This window comes from Schistocerca cancellata, chromosome 1 (genome assembly GCF_023864275.1).
Source record: "Schistocerca cancellata isolate TAMUIC-IGC-003103 chromosome 1, iqSchCanc2.1, whole genome shotgun sequence".
Lineage (NCBI taxonomy): Eukaryota > Metazoa > Arthropoda > Insecta > Orthoptera > Acrididae > Schistocerca > Schistocerca cancellata.
This window is the reverse complement of record NC_064626.1, coordinates 106,603,785-106,631,331: the sequence shown is the minus strand read 5'-3', so window position 1 is coordinate 106,631,331 and position 27,547 is coordinate 106,603,785. Positions and strand designations below refer to the sequence as shown.

General features: G+C 39.8%; 1 protein-coding gene across 1 annotated transcript in view; it reads left to right on the top strand.

The window, feature by feature from the left end:
• The window catches only part of LOC126151376 (odorant receptor 43a-like), a 29,031-nt gene extending 12,696 nt beyond the window's left edge, over nucleotides 1–16,335 (top strand). The window contains exons 4-5 of the mRNA XM_049915940.1: nucleotides 4,009–4,164; nucleotides 15,944–16,335. Of these exons, the coding sequence (XP_049771897.1) occupies nucleotides 4,009–4,164; nucleotides 15,944–16,003 (216 nt within the window). The 3' untranslated portion in view covers nucleotides 16,004–16,335. The remainder of the gene's footprint in view (nucleotides 1–4,008; nucleotides 4,165–15,943) is intronic.
• The last annotated feature ends 11,212 nt before the right edge of the window (nucleotides 16,336–27,547 follow it).

The window sequence follows — 27,547 nt, the reverse complement described above, 5'->3', positions numbered from 1 at the left end:
CATTCACTTTCTGGTGTATCCAATTTCTTTTCACCTTCGCATTTTCCAAAAGGAAGTGAGCCTTTCTTATGAAATTAACAGAAATAATTTATTTAATATCTGATGCTATGTAAATATAAATGCGCTCTCTAGGAACAGTGAGTTTCTTCGATTTGATGAACTTTTACATGCTGATGCCTGTAGTGACTGAATATAGAGTTCAAAATGGCTCTAAGCACTATGGCACTTAGCATCTGTGGTTATCAGTCCCCTAGACTTAGAACTACTTAAACCTAACTAACCTAAGGACATCACACACATCCATGCCCGAGGCAGGATTCGAACCTGCGATCGTAGTAGCAGCGCGGTTCCGGACTGAAGCGCCTAGAAACGCTCGGCCACAGAGGCCGGCGAACATGGAGTATCTTTCCTTTTTGTCTTATCACCCGTTCACTGATACGGAAGTTTTTATTTATGTACTCTGCAGACAGAACAACATGATACAGTATATTTACACATAACCAAAATTAAAGTGATAGTCGAACACTGAATGTCGTTGAAGGTCATTGGTTTAGCTGAGCGACTCTAAATTTGCGTGAATGAGTAGCTGATGAAATAATGATCGCATTCAGCCTATGTGTAAATCGCACTGACAATGAAATATATTTCAACCAAGCTACGTATGTGTAGGCTCCTACTAGTAACTCGAGCAAATGAACTGGTAAGTTCGTTATAGTTGATGGTGTTAACTGCACTGGCCAGAAATAGGAAGGAAGCACAATGTATAGTGATGAGGGAAGTGCATGCACACACTGCAAATTCTCAGCTTGTGCACAAGTGGGAGTAAGCGTGCGATGTCCACGTGGCCAAGGACAGCGCTCATTCGGCTGTGTTATTAGGTCAGGCAGCATTGGTTACCTTGGGCAAGTTTTGCCAAGCTATGCGAAATTTATTCGCACTCTCTCTTGCACACAGCAGAAAAGTGCAGCCTATTCCGATGAGCCATGTGCCTGTAAGGCCATACTGCCTAGTTCTGGATCACTGAAGTCGGTAGAAGGCGGTCGACTTCAAAATACCAGTGGTTTGTTTTTGGCTGCTGCTAACACCCAAAAAATATGGTACCTGTGCATGCTGTGGCCACTGTGATCCCGTGCTGCGCCAGTCAGACGCAGTAAGCTTACATGTAGTACCAGCACTGGATGAGGAAAATGCAGCCTTCCCTGCCCCTTCCCCCCACCTCACACACCCACCACAATGATTGTTTGTGTGTTGCACTTCGGTGAGGCCGACCGGGGTGGGAGAGCGGTTCTAGGTGCTACAGTCTGGAACTGCGCGACCGCTACGGTCGCAGGTTCGAATCCTGCCTCGGGCATGGATGTGTGTGATGTCCTTAGTTTAGTTAGGTTTAAGTAGTTCTAAGTTCTAGGGGACTGATGACCTTAGAAGTTAAGTCCCATAGTGCTCACAGCCATTTTTTTATTACCCTAACAATTACTCTATCAAGACGTCATGAACAAATAGTATGTCGTGTTGAATCAACTGTGTTTGCACACGACAAATTCCTAGAAGGAACGTGGTGAAGACAATGTATTGCTACTATTTCTCAACAACACTTTTCCCTACCAAATTTGCGGAGTTTTTCATGTACTGTGATCTTAGGGCACTTATTTCATCAGAGCATTGCATGGTCTATATGTTCGCCTCATCTCTGCAGTTTTAATCATTTACCACTAGGGTTACCACATTTTAATATTCAAAAACAGAGCGAACTCAGATAATGCGATTTATTTCACATAGTTTTTTCATTTCCTTGGACCTATTTTACGAAATCTTTTTTACAAATATTTCTGTCATAATGGTGAACACATGTTGCATTTTTCATGTTGTACATAACACTCATCAACTATACATTTTCAGCATTGATGTTAGTCCACTCATCCGTCCACTGAACATTTAGCAGACACAAAATCCTCGCCGACAGTGGTGGCCGAGCGGTTCTAGGCGCTCAGTCCGGAACCGCGCGACTTCTACGGTCGCAAGTTCGAATCCTGCCTCGGGCATGGATGTGTATGTTGTCCTCAGGTTAGTTAGGTTTAAGTAGTTCTAAGTTCTAGGGGACTGATGACCACAGACAAAAATGGCTCTGAGCACTATGGGACTTAACTTCTAAGGTCATCAGTCCCCTAGAACTTAGAACTACTTAAACCTAACTAACCTAAGGACATCACACACATCCATGCCCGAGGCAGGATTCGAACCTGCGACCGTAGCGGCCGCGCGGTTCCAGACTGTAGCGCCTTTAACCGCTTGGCCACCACGGCCGGCGATGACCACAGATGTTCAGTCCCATAGTGCTCAGAGCCATTTAACCCTTTTTTTAACAAAATCCTCTATACAGCTGCATTATGTGCAGGTATGGCAAAATAGTAATGCACCACTTTAGGCAATTTATTGCGATCAATTCTATCACTCATGTATTGCTACTATTTATCAGCAACACTTTTCCCTACCAAATTTTGCAGAGTTCGTCATGTACTATGACCTTAAAGCACTTATTTCATCAAAGACTACAGAGTCATCAATAAGAATAGTAACACCTTTTAAAAATAACACAGATTTTCGTTGCTTGCCACTCTGGCTCTTTTCGAGGGTTCAAATAAGGCACTGGCGTGAGCAGTTACGTAAATTATTCCACATACTTGAGGCTGACTCCCAGCCGCTGTTACGTTGAGTTAGGAACGCCACCACGGTATTGCTGAGTGAGAGACGCCAACCTTCTGCCACAAACCGCCAGTGGGAGGACCGGGTGCCGTCATGTGAGGAACGCAAGAGGGTCGGCGAGGTAGCAGCCAGGTTCCTTGCCCTATGGACGTGTCCACCAGTCCTTCCTATCGAAGGTCGATTGCTCTTTCCGTACCATGTGCGGTTCACTCCGCGGCCGTAGACAGTTTTCACGAATATTGTATCCCTTAGAGGTAGTTCTTGGGAATAAAATTCATTTTTTCTCCTGAATCATGGGATTTCTCATTTTACATGTACGAGAAACATCCCGGACACCCCCTGAGCTCCTAGTACCATCCTCCCCTAACGTTTGTTCTGTTTCTATGTCTGTTGTACCCTGCAGGTCACGGTGGCCGAGCGGTTCTAGACGCTCAGTCCGGAACCGCGCGGCTGCTACGGTCACAGGTTCGAATCCTGCCTCAGGCATGGATGTGTGTGATATCCTTAGGTTAGTTAGGTTTAAGTAGTTCAAAGTTCTAGGGAACTGGTAACGACAGATGTTAAGTCCCATAGTGCTCAGAGCCATTTGAACCATTTTGTTGTACCTTGGCACAGCAAAAGGAAATTCAGTTTTATAACAAACTTTAACTTCCACTTATGGTTATCATTTGGCATCATGATCCCTATAAGATATACTGTGTATATTATAACACACAAACAAAGAGTTAAGAGAAGACGTGTTGTAAACTTTAAGCTGAGTTAAACAAAGACCCGCTATAGATCAAACAAATCATAACAAAATACATTTACAAAACAGGTGCTAAAAGTGTAATAAATGTCCTCGATGACTGTTGCACGAGCCAGGATTCAAAATACATTGAAGTGATAAATAAAAAATATATTTTTATTTTATATTAAAGGCTGCTGGTTTTGTAAAAGATTTCAAAACTGAATGCTGGGAAGTGGTTTCGGGGAAGGGTTTCAAAAACTGGTGGCCCCTGGAAAAAACGGGTCATACTGGGTAACCGGGACAGAGTATAACACAACAAACCTTCCCAAGAGCGCCATGTAACGGCTGCACAAGGCCGCAAACAAAGGAAATGTCTAGTAGGACTTAATAAGCAATCAGTCGATGGCAGATTCAGGCTCCTTTGGTTATGAACAACCCACAGGTTTATCCGTCGTTTGCTGATCAGTTTCTGTTAGAATTTGTTGTAAATTCAGTCACGACTCAAACCAGTAATGAAATTTCCAGGAGAAAAGAATCTTTGTAACATACTGATTCTCGAAATGCACCCTGTGTTGCAGAGTGAACGGCTGGTGAATTCGGCGTTCAGCTGCGCCTGGCCGGACGCCGATGCCCGCTTCAAGCGGTCGCTGTCCGTGTTCATGGTGAGGTCGGCTCGCCTGCTCGAGATAAGGGTCGGCAAGATGTACACTCTCTCCAGGGAGACCTTCTTGCAGGTGGGTACACCAGAGCTCTGTCTTCGGTGTAGACATTCAACATACTCTGTCTGTTCTGCAGGCCAGTACTCTGAAACCTCTGTGAGAAACAGCCTAGCAATTTCTGTCAGTGACATCTGTGTTTACGTACACATGAGATGTCAGTATAACATTGACAACCATTTTCCATTTTAGCTGCACTTGCACAGGTGAATCACTATGGCAACATCTCGCTCTGCAATTAGGCCAGCACTGGACTCCCAAGTACACACAGTGGCTGCATAAACAAGTGCAAGGCCAGAGGTGTCTCGCATTTGGGATGGGCTGTCCAATTAGGATCGCTAGGAAGAATGGATCCCGTGCTATTCTGGGAAGCATTGCAAGATATTTCTATAACGTGTTCAGAGGGGTACTCTGCTGTTATTTACATAGACATGAGACATCAGTATAATACTGACAACCTTCTAGCTGCACCTGTGAGGGGAGTCGCTGTGAGATCTCGCTTTGCCGCTAACACAAAGGCTATGCATCAGCCATAGTGGCTAGGTAAACATGTGTTTCGACGGGAATTTCTCTGGTGCCAAGTATGAAAGGGATGCTGCCACCTCATGGTTGTGGGACCCAAACAGACACCTGCAAATAGCTTGACAGCTGACAGCCATGTCATCACTTTGCAGGACCCTCTGATGCACCCCAACTACTGGAAGCATGTGCGGTGGCATTCTCTATATCCTGTGGACAGGGTATGGTGGGCGGTGCATGCTTCATGATGGAAAAATTTTTAACTGTGTAATTACCTATGATGTGTGTTTCATGACAGTATTCCTTGTGCAATCAGAATAAAAAGAAAGGCAATCCATTTAATTACTTCTTACAAGACCTGCATCTTCCCAAAAAGAAGAGAATGATGAGTAAGAAAAATTGAACCCCCAGAAACAGAATGTTTTATAAATAAACAATATGCCCTTGAATTTCCTGTCATGAGCTCCTTCCTCTCCACCAAACAGCCGCCAATTTCCCGGTAGAAGAGGGGAGGGGGCCAGGTGAGAGGTGGTACCAGAGGGGAGAGGTTAATTAATTGATTAATTTAATTAAGTAGTGAATCAAATTGATAATAGTGAGAGGAGGCTATTTGAACCACTCAGACCTGAAAGTGTACCTGTATCAGTGAGGGGGAGGGGATGGGTTGGAGGTTTCCTGAGGGGTATGGTGTGGGGGAGGTGGTGGGGAGGGACAATAGGTTAAGGACCTGTCAATCAAAAGGAAGGATCCTTTTAGCAGAACAATAGGCTGATGACCTGTCAATCAAAGGAGAACAGTAGGTATGCCCCTGAGTGCATACCAGAACTAAAAAAATGCACCAGCACCCATGTTGCCTACTACTCCACAAACCACTTCGCTGTTATAATATTCTTAGTGTTTTTGTATGCAGAAGTATCTGATTTTAAATTCTGAGAATGCTGCAAATTAGAAGAGGTGCAAGAAGCAATACAGAATTACATAGAGGCACTGCATATATGTAACGAATATTTTTCAATATAATCACCATTGCAACTGACACATTTTTGTAATTGTGTACCAACTTCCCCACTCCCACTGCAAAAACAATGCTACTGTCTATCTTAACACAACAGTCACAGTGTCCAGCAGCTTCTCATTTGTGGCACAGTTAACACATACAGCCATGACACAGATTCACATTTATGTTCTACACGAGAACAGCAGTACATCAAGTGGTCAGCAGGCTAGTGGTCAGTGAGCTGAGCTGTGACACAAGTGTGTGAAATGCCAGTACACTAACTACGCTGTGAAGCAATTCACCAAGCAACCCATAAATTCCACAGTGACAGCAACGTATCAAACAGCGAGTAAGCAACACATTGACAGCAAGGTGCCGTGCAGCCTGTGAGCTAGGTTATAACAGTAGTGCACCAAGCACCCAGTAAGCTACACTGTGACAGCAGGGCAACAAGTAGCCAGTAAGCTACAATGACAGGAGTGCACCAGACAGACAGTAACCTGCATTGTGACAGCAGTGTGCCAGGGAGCCAACTGCTACACTGTGATAGCAGTGGATCAAGCAGCCAGCAAGTTATACTGTGACAATAGTGCACCAACTTGCCAGTAAGTTAGGGTGTGACAGCATGCACCAACCAGCCAATAAGTTGTACTGTGGAAGCAGTTCAGCAAACAGCCTGTGAGCTACACTGTGACAGCAGTGCACCAAGCAGCCAGTAAGCTACATTATCACATCAGCATTGCGGGCTGTAAGTAAGCTACATTGTGACAGTGATGGGCCAAGAGGCCAGTAAGCTACTCTGTGACAGCAATACACCAGGTAGCCACTAATTTATGCTGCAAACAGCAGCTTGCCAAACAAACAATAAGCTACACTGTAGCAGCATTATACTAAGCAGGCAGAAAGCTATATTGTGACAGTGCTGGGCCACATAAACAGTAAGTTACACTGTGACAACAGTGAGCCAGGCAGCCAGTAAGCTAGCCTCTGACAGTATTGTACAAAGTAATCACAGCAGAGCACCAACAGGTAGTAAGCTACACTAACAGAAGTGCACCAAGTGACCTGTAAGTTTCGTTGTGATAGAGTGTACCAAATTGTCAGTAAGCTGCACTGTCACAGTGGGTCGCCAAGTAGCTTGTAAGCTACACTGTCACTGTTGTGCACCAAGCAGACAATAAGCTTCACTTTGACAGTGGTGTGCCAGGCATTCAGTAAACTACACTATGACAGTGGTACATCAAGTGTCCAGTAAGCCATGTTGTGGCAATGAACTTCCAAGCAGCCAGTAAACTTTACTGTGACAGTGGGTCGCCAAGTAACCAGTACGCTACACTGCACCAAAAGTGCTCCAAGTAACGATTAAAATACACCGTGACAGTAGTGTATCAAATCTCCAACAAGCTACATTGTGACAGCAGTGCACCAAGTAGCCAGTAAGTTACACAGTCACTTCAATGAGCCAAGTAGCCAGTAAGCCACTGTCACAATGGTGCACTTAGCAGACAGTGAGCTGTACTTTGACAGTAGTGTTCCAAGTCCCAGCAGTCTACACTGTGACAATTGTGCTCTGAGCAGCCATGAGGTACACTGTGACAACAGTGTGTGAAGCATTCAATAAACTACCCTGTGACAGTGGTCCACCAAGTACCCAACAATTTATACTGTTATAACTGTGAGTCAAGTAGCCAACAAGCTACACTGTGACAATGGAGCACTTAGCAGACAGAAAGCTATACTGTGGCACTGGTGCACCAAGATATCCAGCAGTCTACACTATGACAATAATGCACTAAGCATCCTTTAAGTTGTGCTGTAATAGAGATGCACGCACCAGACAGTAAACTTCCCTGTGACTGATGTCCACCAAGCAGCAATAAGCTGCAATATGACAGCAGTGTGCCAGGCTGCCAGTAAGCTTCTCTGTGATGGGAATTTGCCAAGTAACCAGTAAACTACACTGTGACAGTAGTGCATTAAGTAGCCAGTATACTATACTGTGACAGCTGTGCACCAAGCAACCAGTAGGTTTTCCACTGACAATGGTGCACAAAGCTGATGGTGAGCAACACTGTGCCAGTAGTCTGCCTGGTATCTAGGAAGCTATATGTGATAGCAATCTGTGGAGCAGCTATTAAGCTATACCATGAAATCAGTGCACCAACCAGACATAAACTACATTGTGCGTCAACTATCCAGTAAGTTATAGTGTAACAGCAGTGTGCCAAGTAGTCAGTGGGCTACATTTTGACAGCTGTTCACCAAGCAGACAGTAAGCTGCACCCTGACAGTAGTGTGCCAAATAGCCAGTAAGCTATGCTGTGACATCAGTATGTCAAGTGACCAGTAAGCTAGTCAGTAACAGTGATGTGCCAAACAACCTGTAAGTCACACTGTGACAGCAGTGCGCCATGTAGCCAGTAAGCTACACTGCTAAATACAATGATTTATGTGACTAATATCACTTATATTGTTTTGTGATAAGGGGTAATGGTTTTTACGGAATGGAGCGTTTTCTGTGTAATATTCTGCAGTGGTAACAAGAAGGCACATTTGCAGGGTTGCCACAATTGCAACAACGGAAAAGGGACAAACACCTATAAATAAGGTTCTTGGATATGTTAAACAGTTGTCAAAAATGTGTCAGAAATTTAAAAAGGTTTGATATTCAACATCTGAGTTAATGCTTATTCATCATTTATTATAATAATGTAAGTAAATCATCTTTAAAGTAACTTTAAAGTGTCTGTTATTTACCTCAAGTTGGCAGCCATCACTTTACAAATTCCTCCAAGAGTATTTCATGCCAGATTTTGCTCATTTCAAGAGTGTAACGTCATTGTAACCACATTATAGAATCCTTTGCATGACATATTATTATTAATGCTAATCAGAACCTCACTCTTAATCAGAGAAGCTGAACATCTGTTTCTTCTATTTGTCTACTCATTCACTATGAGATATAATAAACATTCAGTAGGTGCATTGGAACCCGGAAAAATCGCGATAAATGGCACTATCTTTTTGAACTGTTTCACGTTAGCTATGCCATGTTGCTTTACATTAACAGTCGATTTTTCTACCAGAATTTGTTCACGTCCACAAATTCCATGTAAATCACCTTTACAGATGCAAATGTCTTCATATAATTCTTCCATATTGAGGTCATTTGTCAGATGAAGCTTCTCTAGTACTTGTTACAGCTCACAGAACTGTATTTTCCTCTCCATGTTCATTATTTGTAGGCTTTTGGCAACATTATTTTCATAAAAATTTGTGGGATTTTTAACTTTTTTCACTTTTATTTCGGTCAGACCCTAGGAAATGTTTCAAATTATTTCTAACTGAAAATTTTAAAAAAAATTGTCTTCTCTGCTCTGTTCTAATTTTAGATTTAATGCTGAAATGCGCATAAAGACTTTTTAACAATAAAAGTATTATCTTTTTCCAAGTACTTGATACATTTTACAACAATTTTTGCTGAAGAACAACAGCATTGTTTGTATCATCTTCAGGATCAAAATATTGCTACAGCACTTTGGGACAATCCTCCCTTACTGAGTACAAATAACATTTAATAGCATGCCAGTTATGAGATAGGTAGTCTATCAACTGCAGCATCCAAAGAAAGGTAGCTTGTTGATACATAGATTAGAATCTCTCTCCATTTAACATTCATAAATTCGAAATACCTTTGTAAATCTTCTCTTCTCTTTGCAGACGCAGAGAAATGGCCACACACATTCATACGCAGACATTCCACATCAACATCTAGACAGTCATTACCATGTTTTGTTGTATTATGCACAATATGTGCACAACAGTTAGATGCCAATTTTTTCATTTGTAGATTCAACTACTGGTAGCTTAAAGACAGGTATATGACTGCCATAATTTAAATTAGTATTGTTGGCAGAGTATGAAACCATCTTAGACATTCTTTAAGCACTCTGACTAATTATGTTAGCGACATTTTCGGGAATAATATTATCACATTCATTTGCAGTTTCGTAGAAGTCAATTAATTTGTTTTCCATCCGATATTCTACTGAGAAGTATGTTAAACATAACCAAAACATATCTCTATTATCTTGACAACACATGCCGTCGATAAGTACAGATCTTCATGGCGGAGTACTTTCACAATATCTGCAATACCGTACATCTGGGGGCTAGTACATTCATAATCAGGTGCTTTGGTTCAGCACATGAAACTTATTTTACTATTTTCGAAGCGTAAAATATATCAGACATTAACTTATTGAAACAACCCATGCTCGAATAGCTCGGATTATGTGAAACACAAGATCAGATTCTGCAGTAGAAATAAGATTACTTTCAGGTGATTCAGTTTGTGATAAAGATGGCCTGTTTCTTTAGACTAAAGTTATGAACACGTGTTGAATTTGAGTCCCTCACTCCTTGCTTGCTGCTTCGAATCTGATTCACCTCCTTCAGAGAGACCCATAATTCTATTTCATACTATGCATGTCGCTTTGAACTCATTATCATGTGCTGATTTTACCCAAGTACCATATAAGTTGCCTTCCAAGATATTTGATAACAAGTCATTTGTTTGCACCTCTTCCTTATTTTTGGTGAAACTGAAAAAGTGTCATTTTCGTCATAGTCACGTACATTAAATATGCGACAAACAATATTCGACCGGATAAAATCTTCTCGGTTTTCAAGCTGCATCAATTCCAATAAAATTCTTGAGCTTTCGATGGCTAGCTCTGCAATCGTCATCAGGAGTAAAACTACTGACTGCCAGGGCTGTCACTATTGCCCGCTTATACACTTACGATTACAACCGCTGGCGACCAGTCAGAGAAGAGCCGAAACGACGCATGCGCGGAAGGCGAGTTGGACAGCTCCAGCCCACTACGAGACCGAGTGACGTCAGGTGGCGCGAGGAGCCGGCGCCACGTTTGAAACCGCCGTTCCTGCCTCCCTACAAGCATCTGCCTTTGCTTCCTTGTAGCCCTGATCTCTTTTAGCCGCCTCTCTTATAGCAGAGTCCCAGAATGTTGATGCATGAGCCAAGACTCTTGTGTTTTCATACTGTACCGACTTGTCGAGCTCCCTTTGTTTACTATGTCTCTTGTGCTAGGTACAACGCACTGCAACTGTGACAATCTGGTCTGTATAGATGCTGTCACAATCTCGCAAGGGACGCAATACAAACCGCGCACATGAAGAGCTGTGTCGTCTTTAACAGGGAGCAACATATCTCGTATCTCGGGGGCGGGACAGATCACTGGTCTGAATCCATGTCTCCGCAGCACACGTCCTAAGTTGCTGCTCGTTGCCCCACAGTATGGCAGGAAAGCCACCGGCTTGGCTTCTTCTGCCAATTAACAACGTGTCCTTCTTTGGTGACACCTGAAAGCATTTGCAATTTCTCTTTTGCTGTAGCCGTTTTCCCTGTTTAACCACAAACACTACACAGAAATAGTTTTCTTTTGTACCAGAAGTTTAGAGATCTGACTATAGAGTTTGCAATAGTTTTAAACAGAATACTATGGTTTGTCAGTTGACAGTACCACCACTTTAAATGTTATCTTTTATAGAAACCTTAGGTTCATCTAATTTTACTGGACAAAATCAAATAAAATGGGACATAAATTTCTGGCCTAAAATACGAGACGTCCTGTAAATAATGGGATGGGTTTAAAGCGCACACATTTGTTTTTCTTTAGGTTTCCTGAAAGGTATGAATATCACAATACATAATTAGATAGCTGGAAATCTCTTGTAATTTGTAAACCTTTAGCGATGATTAACATTTATTTTAGGAGCATAAAATAGGTGGTATATTGTGAAGGACAAGACTGTCCTTTCACTTTATGAACACCATTACATATTTCACTGAAGAGAAAACTACCATACAACTGTGATAATAAAATGTCAAATGGAATAATAATAAACACATAGAATAAGCTAATTCCAGAATTTTTACTAAATCAGAGCTAGAAACATCAGATCCACCAACACTGGAAAGTTAAACAGACAACTTTTAAATGAAAGTATCTAATTAAAATTATTCATGTCTTGCAAAATCGATTGATGTGTAATAGAGGGGAAACTATCAACCTTGTGCTAAATTACTATGTGACAAGGAAAGTGCCTATCATAATAAGAATGGATATCCATTCAAAAATCACAGAAAACGAATTAGTCAAGGGAAGCAAATTTTAAAAATATTGGATCCAGGTTCTTAAAAAAAACGCTCTAGCTTTTTGTTAAGACAGATCTGGGTATCATCGAAAAGAAAGTGTAGAACGAAATAAAAAATCCAAAATAAGTTCGAAAATATTTCTTCTGGAATAAGTTGTTGCTTACGTCATTATGCTCATGTGTTTTGACTTGCTGCATTTACTTTAGAGTCATTTACGCCTCTTCATATTTTAATGATGCATTAAATGCAATCGTCTGATAACTGTTTCATAAATTACGCAGGAAAGTCAAAAAACATTATTTCTACAGCAATGACTTTCATAAATGGCTGATATTTTCACCACTTAGGGCACTAAGTGTACAGCTATACGGCGGCAACAATGTTAACAACAGTGAGTGTGTCAAATGTGTTATGTTAGACTACATTTGAGATCACCTGTCACTGGCCTAGCTGTTCCTTAAATACCTGAAATAAGTCTGATCGCCGAATTTATTGTGCCCGTTGGACACTATGAACCGGCAGTATACCCGTGGACTGTTCGAGCAACATATGCATAAGTTATACTCATGGTATAAGAGCCATACATCACCATAGCTCTGAGGGATGAAGTAGTGATGGCAGCAGAGGATCAAGTAGGTAAAAACACGAGGACTAGTGGAAATCCTTGGGTAACAGAAGATATATTGAATTTAATTGATGAAAGGCGAAAATATAAAAATGCAGTAAATGAAGCAGGCAAAGAGGAATACAAACGTCTCAGAAATGAGATCGACAGGAAGTGCAAAATGGCTAAGCAGGACAAATGTAAGGATGTAGAGGCTTATCTCACAAGGGGTAAGATAGATACTACCTACAGGAAAATTGAAGAGACCTTTGGAGATAAGAGAACCACTTACATGAACATCAAGAGCTCACATGGAAACCCAGTTCTAAGCAAAGATGGGAAAGCAGAAAGGTGGAAGGAGTATACAGAGGGTCTATACAAGGGCGATGTACTTGAGGACAATATTATGGAAATGGAAGAGGATGTAGATGAAGATGAAATGGGAGATACAATACTGTGTGAAGAGTTTGACAGAGCACTGAAAGACCTGAGTCAAAACAAGGCCCCTGGAGTAGACAACATTCCATTAGAACTACTGACGGCCTTGGGAGAGCCAGTCCTGACAAAACTCTACCATCTGGTGAGCAAGATGTATGAAACAGGCGAAATACTCTCAGACTTCAAGAAGAACATAATAATTCCAATCCCAAAGAAAGCAGGTGTTGACAGATGTGAAAATTTCCGAACTATCAGTTTAATAAGTCACAGCTGCAAAATACTAACTAACAGACGAATGGAAAAGTTAATAAAGCCGACCTCCGGGAAGATCAGTTTGGATTCCGTAGAAATGTTGGAACACGTGAGGCAATACTGACCCTATGACTTATCTTAGGAGCTAGATTAAGGAAGGGCAAACCTACGTTTCTAGCATTTGTAGGCTTAGTGAAAGCTTTTGACAATGTTGACTGGAATACTCTCTTTCAAATTCTAAAGGTGGCAGGGGTAAAATACAAGAAGCGAAAGGCTATTTACAATTTGTACAGAAACCAGATGGCAGTTATAAGAGTAGAGGGACATGAAAGGGAAGCGGTGGTTGGGAAGGGAGTGAGACAGGGTTGTAGTCTCTCCCCGATGTTATTCAATCTGTATATTGAGCAAGCAGTGAAGGAAACAGAAGAAAAATTCGGAGTAGGTATTAAAATACATGGAGAAGAGATAACGACTTTGAGGTTCGCCGATGACATTGTAATTCTGTCAGAGACAGCAAAGGACTTGGAAGAGCAGTTGAACGGAATGGATAGTGTCTTGAAAGGAGTATATAAGATGAACATCAACAAAAGCAAAACGAGGATAATGGAATGTAGTCGAATTAAGTCGGGTGATGCTGAGGGAAGTAGATTAGGAAATAAGACACTTAAAGTAGTAAAGGAGTTTTGCTATTTGGGAGTAAAATAACTGATGACGGTCGAAGTAGAGAGAATATAAAATGTAGACTGGCAATGGCAAGGAAAGCGTTTCTGAAGAAGAGAAATTTGTTAACATCGAGTATAGATTTAAGTGTCAGGAAGTCATTTCTGAAAGTATTTGTATGGAGCGTAGCCATGTTGGAAGTGAAACATGGACGATAAATAGTTTGGACAAGAAGAGAATAGAAGCTTTAGAAATGTGGTGCTACAGAAGAATGCTGAAGATTAGATGGGTAGATCACATAACTAATGAGGAAATATTGAATAGGATTGGGGAGAAGAGAAGTTTGTGGCACAACTTGACTAGAAGAAGGGATCGGTTGGTAGGACATGTTCTGAGGCATCAAGGCATCATCAATTTAGTACTGGAGGGCAGCGTGGATGGAAAAATCGTAGAGGGAGACCAAGAGATGAATACACTAAGCAGATTCAGAAGGATGTAGGTTGCGTTAGGTACTGGGAGATGAAGAAGCTTGCACAGGATAGAGTAGCATGGAGAGCTGCATCAAACCAGTCTCAGGACTGAAGACCACAACAACAACAACATCACCACATACACAAAAATTATTGAAAGAAACAAAAACAGAATAACATCATGTGAAACTATAGCTCATCAAATTGAAAGGGATACTGAAACAACAAAAAAAACATGAACAACATTAACAATAAAAAAGATAGTATTTTGCATAAAAAATGTGGCATGACTATAAAGTTTATGGACTGATATGTTGTAGGTGCCAAGGTAACACTGCCATGTTGGAAACAGTGATTGTGCTCCCTCTCTGCCAAAAAAGAAAAAAAACTAATTGTTTCAGCCACTCTGTCAACTTCATACTGGGTGTATATCTGTTTTTATACATGTGTAATCTGTTATTTTTGTAGAAAGCTGTAGTAATTTTGATGACCAGAGAGCTGTAGTGAACATTGTAGTGAAAGTGAATAAAATGAATTCATTAATTTTTGAAAATATGAAACAAATTTACAGAATGCCTTGTGAAAAGGATAGTTCTCCAAGCACATCCAAATGCTCAGTGAAGACTGAAGTTCAGAGTTGGATGAAGAGTGTGCAGAAGGTTCTATCGTTGTACATAAAGATATCTATGTCCAGAAGCTTAAACAAGCCCTCAACCGAGATTGTCCATTTATGGTGAACGATGAAGTTGATATTAATTGAGAGACTGTACACCTCATTCTCACACAAGAGTTGATAATTATAACACCATGAGTGATGACTGTTTACAAGAAATGATGAGCTGAACATTAGGAAAGTCACTTGGGTGTTTGTGGAGACTGGTCAGGGAAAACACACTTCTTTTCATACCTGATTGTAGATAGTGCACTATACACAAATATGACCCTTAGATGAAGAGATAAGACATACAGTGGGAAGAAAAGATGAGCTAATGAGAAAAACGACGAACTGTCAGTGTCAAACAACAAGGCTGATAGTTTTTCGACACATTCTAAGTGTAAATCAAGAACTGGTTCCTTGTGCCGAGACAGTCAGTACAGTTTATCTGCAGGTACTGAATTTCTTTGGTGAAAGGGGGGCAATTTTTGCAAGAAGCAGGCACCTAAACACAACAACACATGGACTTATAAGATCATCACTGTCAAGCAAAGGTAAGTGGAGAACCTCCCTGATGACGAAACGAATGTAATACAACTCTTAAACTTTTGTGTGTTGAATGACTCCAGTCTCTGTGTCAAAAATGGCTACCTCATCCACTCATCCTTTTATACTGTAGTGATCAAACTACTGCATTTTTCCTGCTGTGCTGTTGTAGACTTATTGTGTAATTTCTCATGCGCATTGGTAGATTTGGACTGACAGATACCATGATGTTAATGTTTGTGTGTGTGTGTGTGTGTGTGTGTGTGTGTGTGTGTGTGTGTGTGTGTGTGTGTGTGTGTGTGTGTGTGTTTGTGTGTTGTGCATACAATAAATCTGCACACGATTTACATGTGCATCATACATGTTATGTTAGGTAATTTTGTAAGCACTGTTGCCTCTTTATAGGTTATAATATTTATTATTTGTTAATCCATAATATTTGTTATAATAATAATATGAAATTCATTATTTTCAGATTCTAAATGGATCCTACAGATTATTTAATTTACTGTATCAAACCAATCTAGAAAATTAAGAAATTGTCCTCTGAAATGTGGATAACTGTCTCATATTATTTCAGAGACCGGCAATGTATGAAACAAATAACATGTTTCTTGAGTTTCACCAAGCTCTTAACACAAAATAGTCTAAAGCTTTGATGTAGAAAAGTACAACCACAGCTTTTTGAGCGTAGTAGACAAATGTTTGGCAAAATTAAAGAGCATCAGTTTAGTTGCTTCAGTCTGGTTGTAAAGTCTCTTGTGTCTCTGCTATTGCAATCATTGTGTCTCTATAACCAAAATACTTTTTTCAGTTAACATTGTATGTACAGTTGATGTATACAATATATTACCACACCGGACCTCTGTACATCACTTAATTGCAAATGCTTCACTGTGTATTATGAGCTCCTGTAGAGCTACACATATACCTTACTAAATGACTAATTGAATAAAGCAATCTCACATCTCTACATTGTCAAATTTTCTCTTAAACTATCACATTATGAATTATTCGTATATATATATATATATATATATATATATATATATATATATATATATATATTACAGACACTGTCATGTCATGAGCAGTTCTTGAAGTTCGTCCTTAAACTCATATGTGTTGGTATTCATAAATAAATTCTTTCACTGCCAGAAATATTCTACAATTCCTTATTTTTATATCAAATATGGTTGTATAAATGTGATTTATATGTGTTAGATAAAAAGCTTTCGTTGCATTTTGGGAACAGGGTCATAACAGTATTATTATTAAATTCTAGAATTATCTAGATTTCTAATGTGTCAGCTAATATTCCTGTCCACATGAATGGCCACTGTGACCAAAAGATACATTATTCACCTAGTTGCTCAGCATACTGTGCAAGATGGTGTGCTTCTGGATTCTTCCTACCAACAATAGGTTTTCTGAACTGCATATTTGGGAACAGTCATATATATCCTTCATTTCTGTTATCACCTGGCCTCAAAATTTGCTTCTTCCTTTTCTCCACCTGCCTCTATGCTCTTTCTTGGTCCTACTCCAGCGTCACACACCCTTCTGTCCTCAGTGCATCTACATAGTCCATTCCCCGTCTCTGTTTCTTCCAGTCCCTTTTCTTCTTGGCAGCACACTCTCTCAGTGCTACACCCAGCAGCCCACTGTCATCTTCTCCCACCCCTACCCTGCTGTCCATCTCTTCCCTGCCACATGCCTCTTCTGTACCCCCACAACCTACTCCAGCCAAGATCGCTATTACGTTCAGTCTGATCTCATCGCTCAGAGACAGCAGTAATATTGTGTGTGTGTGTGTGTGTGTGTGTGTGTGTGTGTGTGTGTGTGTGTGTGTGTGTCTGTCTGTCTGTGTCTGTATTCTACAGCTTATTCTACTTTCAAATGTGCATGTATGTTGCTCACCACTTGCTCTATGTGGTGAACAGCAGTCTTTCCTAATATGTGCTGCTTCTGTTCCATCCCAGATTTTCCATTTTTATGTTACCAAATACTGTTAAATATTTTAATTCCATTTCTAGAGTAGACCCTACAAGTCGATAAAATGGAAGAGTTTGGATCTTCATCCTATCATATCCCCGTTTACAGTGCTATACGCACCACAAAATTAGCATAATGTTTTGTTATGATTGTTGAAATAAAACTATTAAAGATTGTCATATCTAGCAGGAAAGTCCCTTATTTGAACACCTCAGAGAGTGAACATCTTTTCGATATATTTAAGCAGCTGCAGACCAACAGTAAGTACAGCTTCACCTACACACTGAAATTTTTGGTATTAGATAGTGGTGTTGTAAAATATAATTTGTGTAATACTTATTCTGCTTGGGGCTTACTTTTTGTATGAGGCTTAATTTTTATTAAAAAACATTACACAGAATTATAATTTAGCTGAAAAAAGACAAACTCTCCATGTTTCAAAATAGCTGCTGAGTGAACAGTTCTCTTAAGACTTCATCCAGCTTGATAAAACTTTTAAAACATGAAAACAAACACATTCCATGCCTCAGTCACATAATAGGGTTTACTGCCTCAAACACTTACAATCAGCTTTTTGATATATTTCTTTAACAAATCAAGAGAGTGTGTCATCTTGATGAGTACTTGTCATCATTAGAGATTAATTCCTTATCGTTTCAGCCCTTCAATTTCACATCCTCAACTAAACTACGTTTCTTTTTTCTGAAGTTTTAATGATTATCTTCCTTTTAATTGACCTGTTTTTTTTTTACGTGCTAGTGGTGTTAGATGCATTTTGCACTTTGTCCTACACTTAATTCCACATACCTCAATGTGTTTTCACTGCTTATGTCTATCTCTGCATGTTCTTGCTTGTATGGGAGTTTTGTCCTCACCAAAATTGTTTGAAATACCACTCACAGTCACAGGGGTTACTAAAAGTGAAGCTGACAGATTGTAAAATCTGATACTGCATGTACTCAAAATGTTACCTACTCACTTTCAAATTGTGCAATACAAAAAAAAAACCTATTAACAAAACTATGTGGCTTGAATACATGACAGTATTCAGAATAATGCAGCACTACAAGCCTATGGGAAAGAATGACAAACATTTATCTGAAGAAAAAACCACAATATACACTCCTGGAAATGGAAAAAAGAACACATTGACACCGGTGTGTCAGACACACCATACTTGCTCCGGACACTGCGAGAAGGCTGTACAAGCAATGATCACACACACGGCACAGCGGACACACCAGGAACCGCGGTGTTGGCCGTCGAATGGCGCTAGCTGCGCAGCATTTGTGCAGCCAGTTTGCAGTGGCATACGGAGCTCCATCGCAGTCTTTAACACTGGTAGCATGCCGCGACAGCGTGGACGTGAACCGTATGTGCAGTTGACGGACTTTGAGTGAGGGCGTATAGTGGGCATGCGGGAGGCCGGGTGGACGTACCGCCGAATTGCTCAACACGTGGGGCGTGAGGTCTCCACAGTACATCGATGTTGTCGCCAGTGGTCGGCGGAAGGTGCACGTGACCGTCGACCTGGGACCGGACCGCAGCGACGCACGGATGCACGCCAAGACCGTAGGATCCTACGCAGTGCCGTAGGGGACCGCACCGCCACTTCCCAGCAAATTAGGGACACTGTTGCTCCTGGGGTATCGGCGAGGACCATTCGCAACCGTCTCCATGAAGCTGGGCTACGGTCCCGCACACCGTTAGGCCGTCTTCCGCTCACGCCCCAACATCGTGCAGCCCGCCTCCAGTGGTGTCGCGACAGGCGTGAATGGAGGGACGAATGGAGACGTGTCGTCTTCAGCGATGAGAGTCGCTTCTGCCTTGGTGCCAATGAAGGTCGTATGCGTGTTTGGCGCCGTGCAGGTGAGCGCCACAATCAGGACTGCATACGAACGAGGCACACAGGGCCAACACCCGGCATCGTGGTGTGGGGAGCGATCTCCTACACTGGCCGTACACCACTGGTGATCGTCGAGGGGACACTGAATAGTGCACGGTACATCCAAACCGTCATCGAACCCATCGTTCTACCATTCCTAGACCAGCAAGGGAACTTGTTGTTCCAACAGGACAATGCACGTCCGCATGTATCCCGTGCCACCCAACGTGCTCTAGAAGGTGTAAGTCAACTACCCTGGCCAGCAAGATCTCCGGACCTGTCCCCCATTGAGCATGTTTGGGACTGGATGAAGCATCGTCTCACGCGGTCTGCACGTCCAGCACGAACACTGGAGGCGCCAGGTGGAAATGGCATGGCAAGCCGTTCCACAGGACTACATCCAGCATCTCTACGATCGTCTCCACGGGAGAATAGCAGCCTGCATTGCTGCGAAAGGTGGATATACACTGTACTAGTGCCGACATTGTGCATGCTCTGTTGCCTGTGTCTATGTGCCTGTGGTTCTGTCAGTGTGATCATGTGATGTATCTGATCCCAGGAATGTGTTAATAAAGTTTCCCCTTCCTGGGACAATGAATTCACGGTGCTCTTATTTCAATTTCCAGGAGTGTATAATATTCTCAAATTAGTTGGAAACCATGAATACAGTAAGTACTGCCACCCTCATAATCCAAAGTCTCTGACTGATCCAGTACAATAGAATAAAGATTGGCACTTGCCACTGAAATAATTAAATTAAATAATGGATAACTTCTACAGATAGGTTTATAAAGCAAGTTCAGTCCTGATAATATCTTCCATGAGTAAATAGTGATTGTACATTAATGAGGATAGTGTTAATGAGTAAAGAGAACTGTAAAGTCTTGAACATGTCAGGAGGCAGCAACTGTACAATTCAGTCTTTGTGAGCAAAAGGTGAAACACAGCCAAATCAGTTACAATAGTAAAAGAGTTTATTAAAGCCTCTTCACCTATGATTTGACACCTTTAAAAACTGATTCTTCAGAAGAATCAAAGACTGACACCTAAAATGGTTAACATTAGATGTGTATTAAAATTGAGGTGTAAAGTAAAAGCGACTTGCACTTCTGGTTACATTATGTTGTGGAACTAAGTTAAAAATGTAGCCATAATCACTAACAAAGATAAAATTTTACCTCTGTAATAATAAAATCACAACATACAGACTGACTTCATTAGGAAATGCGTCAATTGTACCTAGTGAACTGATATCGTGATGGTGTCACAGTATTTGAGGAAAATGTACAACACGAGAGTGCCATATGTGTGTGCATGGGATAAATGGCGAAGTAAGGGAAAGAATGGTACTGAACTGACTAGATAACAATTATAATATTAACATAAGAAATGGGCGACTTGATGCCATTATCATTGTATGAAAAGACAAACATACAGTATTTTATTTTATAATCATCCAAAACTTTTTTGGAACCTGTGACATAAATCAAATAAAAATAACTTGAAATACATCATCTGCAAGTGATAAAGAGGTGGGGAGGATGAAAGAGGGAGGAGATGGGAGTAAATAAAATGATGTGAAAATATAATAAAAAGGGGAGAGAAAGGGGGCTTTCGATTAGTTACCTACAGTGTAACTGTCACCATAAATTCGAAGCAGAAATTCACAAAACATATGCCAAACTTAGTATAAAAACACCAAGAAATGCATTAATAAAAATTACAAGTTACATAATACGCTGTCTATAACAGAGACCGAAAGTAATTCCATATACAAAAGGAATAAGTACAAATATTATCAAAAATAAAGGCTTAAAAATTACTGTTTTTAAGTTGTACCTGTTCATTTAAAATAAAAGCATCTTCAGGAGAGATATGTTTAAAGATTTCTAATCTCTCCAACAAATAAAGTCTATAGCCTTTAATTTCATGATTCAAAAGCACTAAATCTTCAAATTCCCACGACAAGTGCTCAAGAAGTAGCAAGTGTTCAACAAAACATGAACTGTATACATTTCAACCTTCTTTACCCATAAAATGTTGTTTGCATCTTATTTTAAAATATCTACTTGTTTGCTCTACATAACGATTAGGACAGTCGTTACACACAATTCTATATACATCTAAGTTGGTGTACTGATCATCTTCTGGATCGATTCTCTGTATTAAATTTTGTTTCAAATTGTTGATAACAGGGAGACTGACTCTTCAACGATATTTTTTTATTCAAGAGTCCATTAATTATGTGTGATACATTATGTAGAAATGATATTGAAAGAAACTTCTTGTTCTCTCTTTCTATCTTCTTATTGTTACTACCATACCTAAATTTGAGCATCTACTAGATACTAGATATTTTTTCCGGTTTAAGATGTGATCAACTAAATGTGGTTCATACTGATTATTAACTGCAATTGATCTGATTACATTTATTTCTTTTTGAAAACTGTGCTTGACTAGAAGTATGCACAGAGGACGATTTATTGTGGAGGGAAAAACTGTAGTTTTATGGGCATTTGGGTGGCATGAATCTGTAGACATATATTTACTGTGTAGATAGGTTTATGCAAAATATTGAAAATAATTTTATTACTCTGTAAAAATAACTTCATGTCTAAGAAATTTAGTTCACATTTTTCATATCCCAACAGATTCATGCCACCCACTTCTACCACACATACATGTACAGCACTCCTGCATTATAAATTTTCCTCAACTCATGAGACATTGGCACGACATCACTAGGTGCAGTCACATAGCACTTTCTAATGTCACTCAGCATATATGTTGTGATTGTATTATTAATGAAGTGAAATTTTATCTTCGTTTGTGCCTTATGGCTACATTTGTAACTTACCTCCGCAGCAACATGCATCCAATAAGTGTAAAAATTCTTTGTAAGACAATGATTTATTGTCACTTTTACTTTAAACCTGCGTTTCAACATGTATATAATGTTAATTATTTTAGGTGTCCATCATTGATCTACATCTGCGTCTAGAAGTAGATGGTGTAAAAGAAATTTAATGTTTTGGCACCATGACACATATCCTACAGCCACTCTATAACTCCCCATTTATGCTCAAGGATTTATTCCTAGGTACATCACTAGCTATTCATTTTCACTAAAAAGGTAATTTAATTTAATTCCAACAAAATTTCAAAATAACTGTGCATTAGACTAATACAACATAATTTACATTCAAAAGAGAAAAGCACATTATCAAAAGTTATTTCCTTATAGCAAATTTCTCTGGTAATTTACTACTTAGTTAGCCCACATAATAGCATGCAACATTTCCTCTGACAATAATTATTTTCCAGAGATTCACCAACAGTATACTACTCTGTAATTTTTTACTTACCTGACAACTTCATTGTGATTATTTTGCAATTTTATAAACTGGAAGAATCTATAATTTACTGTCATTTGGTTTACTACACAACTTAATAACTGATTCAGGAGAGTTATCTGTTTGACACAGATATGATCTGACTACAAAAATGAAGAGGATGTAAGTCATGACCAATGAAATTATTCACACTTATAAAACAATTTTGGGATTTATCATAGGAAAATATTTAATAATTGTTTATTTGATTATCAGTAGACATTAAATGTAAGTTCATATGAATATGGTTGGCAGCAGTCCTTAGTTTAAGTTGAACTGTAATAAATATTAAACTGTTATAGTAATGAACTAATTATAAACTATGGTTTAGCATTAGTTTTATATTATGTAGTATATTTATATTTAATCTCTGCAATAAAGAATTAGAAACAAGTAAATACTGGGTGTACCTCAGCAATCTGGTTTATTTTAAATATCCATATATTGGGAACACTGTTATTTTAGTTCTGAGTGGGCGTACAGAGCGAATCCAGTAGTGATAGATCAGCGTAATGATAATTTGTGTGTTCATAACGAAAACTTTTTATTTATGGTAAGTTCATTCACAATGAAGAAATAGTAGCTGTTCCATCGAATTTCAATATTACACATCATAGGAGCTTTTGAAAAACTATTGTCTGCTCAAAATAAAAAGAATCTGGTTCCACAAAATTGTACAAAATAGGGATAATACTTCAACAGTGAGGTATAGACTGATAAGAATCCAATAACATTCCACCAAAAACACGCAGTCAACCTCTCAGTAAATCCACACCCGTATCCACAAAATGATGCCCAACGATTTGAAATTGCATCTATGCAACATCAGTGATGGGATGGCGTGGCGTGGCGACTCGAGCGCACCGAGATTTCCTCAAGCCTCTAGTTCTCAAACAATTCTCGATAAGCTCACGAGAAACGGCTCGGCGGCGAGTGCCGCTGCGCACCACTTGGCTGTGACAACATACGCCGCGCCGCTGTTGTTTTATGAATTGAATGCCGCCAATAGACAAACACGCTCGCTGCTCGCTGTGCTCGTAACTAGTATGTCTCAGGTTTCATTCGAGTAAAGTTGTTATTCAAATCAATATGGACACTCGAAAACGAACATCATGGTGCTGGCAATACTTTACGGAGGACGGAGATAACGTTACTTGCAACTTCTATAGTAAAAATCTGCGTAATGTATCAAAAAAATGCAATGGGCATGATTAGACATCTTAAACTGCACAATTTATCGAGCAATAAAACAGCGACGTCCGTGGATACAGAGGCTCATTCTTCCAATAGTGCGAGGCAGACAAAATACCCAGCCAGGTACGTATGGTACAAAAGGTGAATTCCATGCAAAAGTTCGGATAGTGTCCGAAGCGGTCCGCCACGCTTAAGAAACATCGATTTTTTTAATTGTACTCCGATAACATACAACATACCCCAAAATGAAACCTATACTATCGTAGCTTTTGCACGATACGATATTTAATTTTATTGGGCTAGTTGTCGACCATAGCATATCCCCTTGCAGGAGCACTGATGTAAATCTTACGTTTCTCGTCATAGAGGGAAGTAAACGGCAATAACAGATAGATGAAGCACTAGTGGCCATGATAACAGACGATTTTCAACCGCTTTCAATCGTCGAGGACACTGGTTTTAGACGTTTTGTTTCACTGTTGGACCCACAATACTCGGTACCAAATCGAAAAAGTTGCGCCTCATGACTGAGGATGATTACCATAAACAGAAAGAGGCTGTAAACTTGGCCGTGGAAGACTCTACTTGTGTTTCTTTAACGACCGATACTTGGACCTCGCTCAATAGTGAGGCATATATTGCTGTAACTGGTCATTTCATTAAAACTAATTGGTACCTGAAAGCTTTAGCTCTCGAGACATTCCGTTTCCCGGAAAAGCATACAGCACTAAATATTAGTGAGCCCTTAGATAACGTGATTTCAAAATGTAACATTGAAAACAAAGTTGTAAGCATCACAACTGACAACGCCAGTAACATGACGGTAGCTGTGCAACTTATTCATAGTGGCAACATAGATACGTAACATGTGCCTTGTTTAGCACGCATCATGAATTTAGTTGTGAAAAGTTCTTTGAACAGCAACAGTGAGCTCTGCATAATGTGGGAAAAGGCCAGAAAAATTGTTAGCTAAAACAAGTTGAAATGCTATTGAAAAATTCCATGAGATCCAGTATCTAATGAATTTTGAGCGAATTTTTATGTGTACTGGAGCCATTTGAAGTGGTAACAAGTGAAATCTCAACTGAAAACTATACCTCTCATTCGAAAGCTATTCCAGTAATCAGACAGCTAATCCCAACCGTACGCAATGGGAAGTGGGCTACCACGACAGCGCAAGAGCTACAGCAACATCTTCACAACTCACTAATAGCCCAGCTAGGATTAATAGAAACAAACAAAGTACATGCCGTTGCCACAGTTCTCGACCCAAGATTCAAAATGTTACCATCTACGAATCCCATTCATTCAAAATATGCCATTGTAAGCCTAATTGCAGAGTGCACAAACGTGGTAGAGACCATACGATCTACTCATTCAGCTGCTAACGACACTAGCCACGAGTAACATTTCGTACAAAAGCCTTATGGGCTTCTTTCGATGAAGAGGTTTCCGATAAAAATCTAATGAAAAGCGGTTGTGATAGCTTTACACTACTGGAAAAAAAAATGAAAACTGTTACCCAGGTCTAACTGTCGTGGCAAAAAAAATCTTGAAATGCCTGCAACTTCTGTTCCCAGTGAAAGAATATTTTCGAAAACAGGACTACCTATAAACAAACAAAGAAGCATACTGAAACGCCAATTGGTTAATAAAATCATATTTCTAAACAAAAATCGATGGCAGTGCAGCAATGGGATGTAAAATTGCCTTCTGCTGAGCAACTTTTATTCCCTTTCTTTCTTCAGTAAGTAAACGCATGTACGCAGTTTCTGTATATAAAAGAATATAGCACTTCTCTTTTACGTTTAAGCATGCATGCATACATGCAGAATGTACAAGGTAATTTATTTTGTAAGAATAAAGCTTCTGTTTCATGCGAATTCTGTGCTTTGTTTTAAACAACAATTCTATGATTTTTGTCTTATGAGACATATACTAATACTTCAGTACACATTAATAACGGTAGTACAGTTGATATCAATCACAGAATTTCAAAGTTTTCCGTGCACATACGTGCGACGAGTACGACCGCTGCGGCTCAGTGCTTCGTGTACTGAAGATTTGCGCAATTTCTCAGAGAGCGCAGCACTGTCAACTTCTCGAGCGTACCCGAGACATTCTCGAGAAATTGCCTTCGCGTCGCGCGTTTCTCGAGCGCGATCATAGCCCATCCCTATGCAAAACATGAGATTGTCTTAAATGAAACGACTGGTGATGCAGTTTCTGCAATGACAAACAAAGTTCATTTTTATGCATCGGCTGCAGTGAAAAAAGAATATGCTTGCTACTTGGCAGATTCAATTCTCTGGATGCTGCACAGCTATTCTGCTCATAGCCCACCTGTCTGTCGCCAGATGATACGATTTCACTCAATTAGTCTACAGCACATGCCTTCAGGATATTATTTTGTGAATTATGTTGGGTTACATGCCTGCAAATTTGCATGATATAAGTGTTATGACTACCTCTTTTGGATATACATACCATTGTAGATGTACATAGTGTGGACATGAACATTTCGTGAAGTGAAGATTGTCATTTGCAGTGCAAATTTGGCTATGTTACACACAATGTTAGAAGGAAGAATGAGCAGTTTAGGTGGAATTAGTGTTGCAGAATTGGTGGAGCACATTTACAGGACGTCCCTTTCAATAAGTGTTTCAGACTGCACATAATATTGGAATGTCACTGTATCATCCTTTGGTATTTCTAATCATGGTGCACTGGCAGCTAGATTTACCTCTCTGTTGCAAAAATAAAATACTAGATGTTACGCATATCCCAATAGGAGAAACTAAACACAAAATTAATCATTATAGTCTCTTATTCTCGATATTCTCAATGCAATAAGAACAATGATATCTGTAAATTAAAGATTCGTTCTGATTCAGGCAGAAGCACAACTTTCAGCATCCACTAGCGAATTCCTGTTATTAATAAGTAAAGCGGTCTATAACTTCTAAAAAGTGGTTTTAAAATAGCTGAAAAATTCTACTTCTACATCTGCATCTACACTCCAAAAGCCACCTCGCTTTATGAATATTATACTGTACAGAAATTAATCCTCCTAAAGTGTAGGGGAGAGTGGGGCACATTGAACCATAAAAAATATTTCTCCATGTTACTCATCCAAAAATTTTATTACAGAGTTTTGATTTACAGTTGTTACAGTTTAATCATTCAAGTATCAAATGGCCTTATATGATTGCATAGTCATTAATTGTTTCTTAGCTGCAGGCCTTTGAAGAAGATTTGGTAAATGGTTCATTGTGTCCCACATGTGGGGTACAATGAACCACTTTAAACAGGTTCATTGAAAGAACCTATTTAGCATACAAAGTAAGTGTAAATATACTTTAAACATAGTGTGTACATATATTCCATGTGTGAATCATATAATTAAATCTGTAGGCACACAATCATGTTACTTATTTTGGAATTATCGAACATCAATGGACTCGAAGCTGATTCCAAATTTGAAATATGATTTTTGTCTCTTTGTCACACCATCAGTAGCAGGTCGTGGGAGCACATAAAGTATGTTGCTATCTGGAACAAAAGCTTCATCCTTTACCTAATTCTTTCTCCTGCTCCACAGAAAATACCTTAC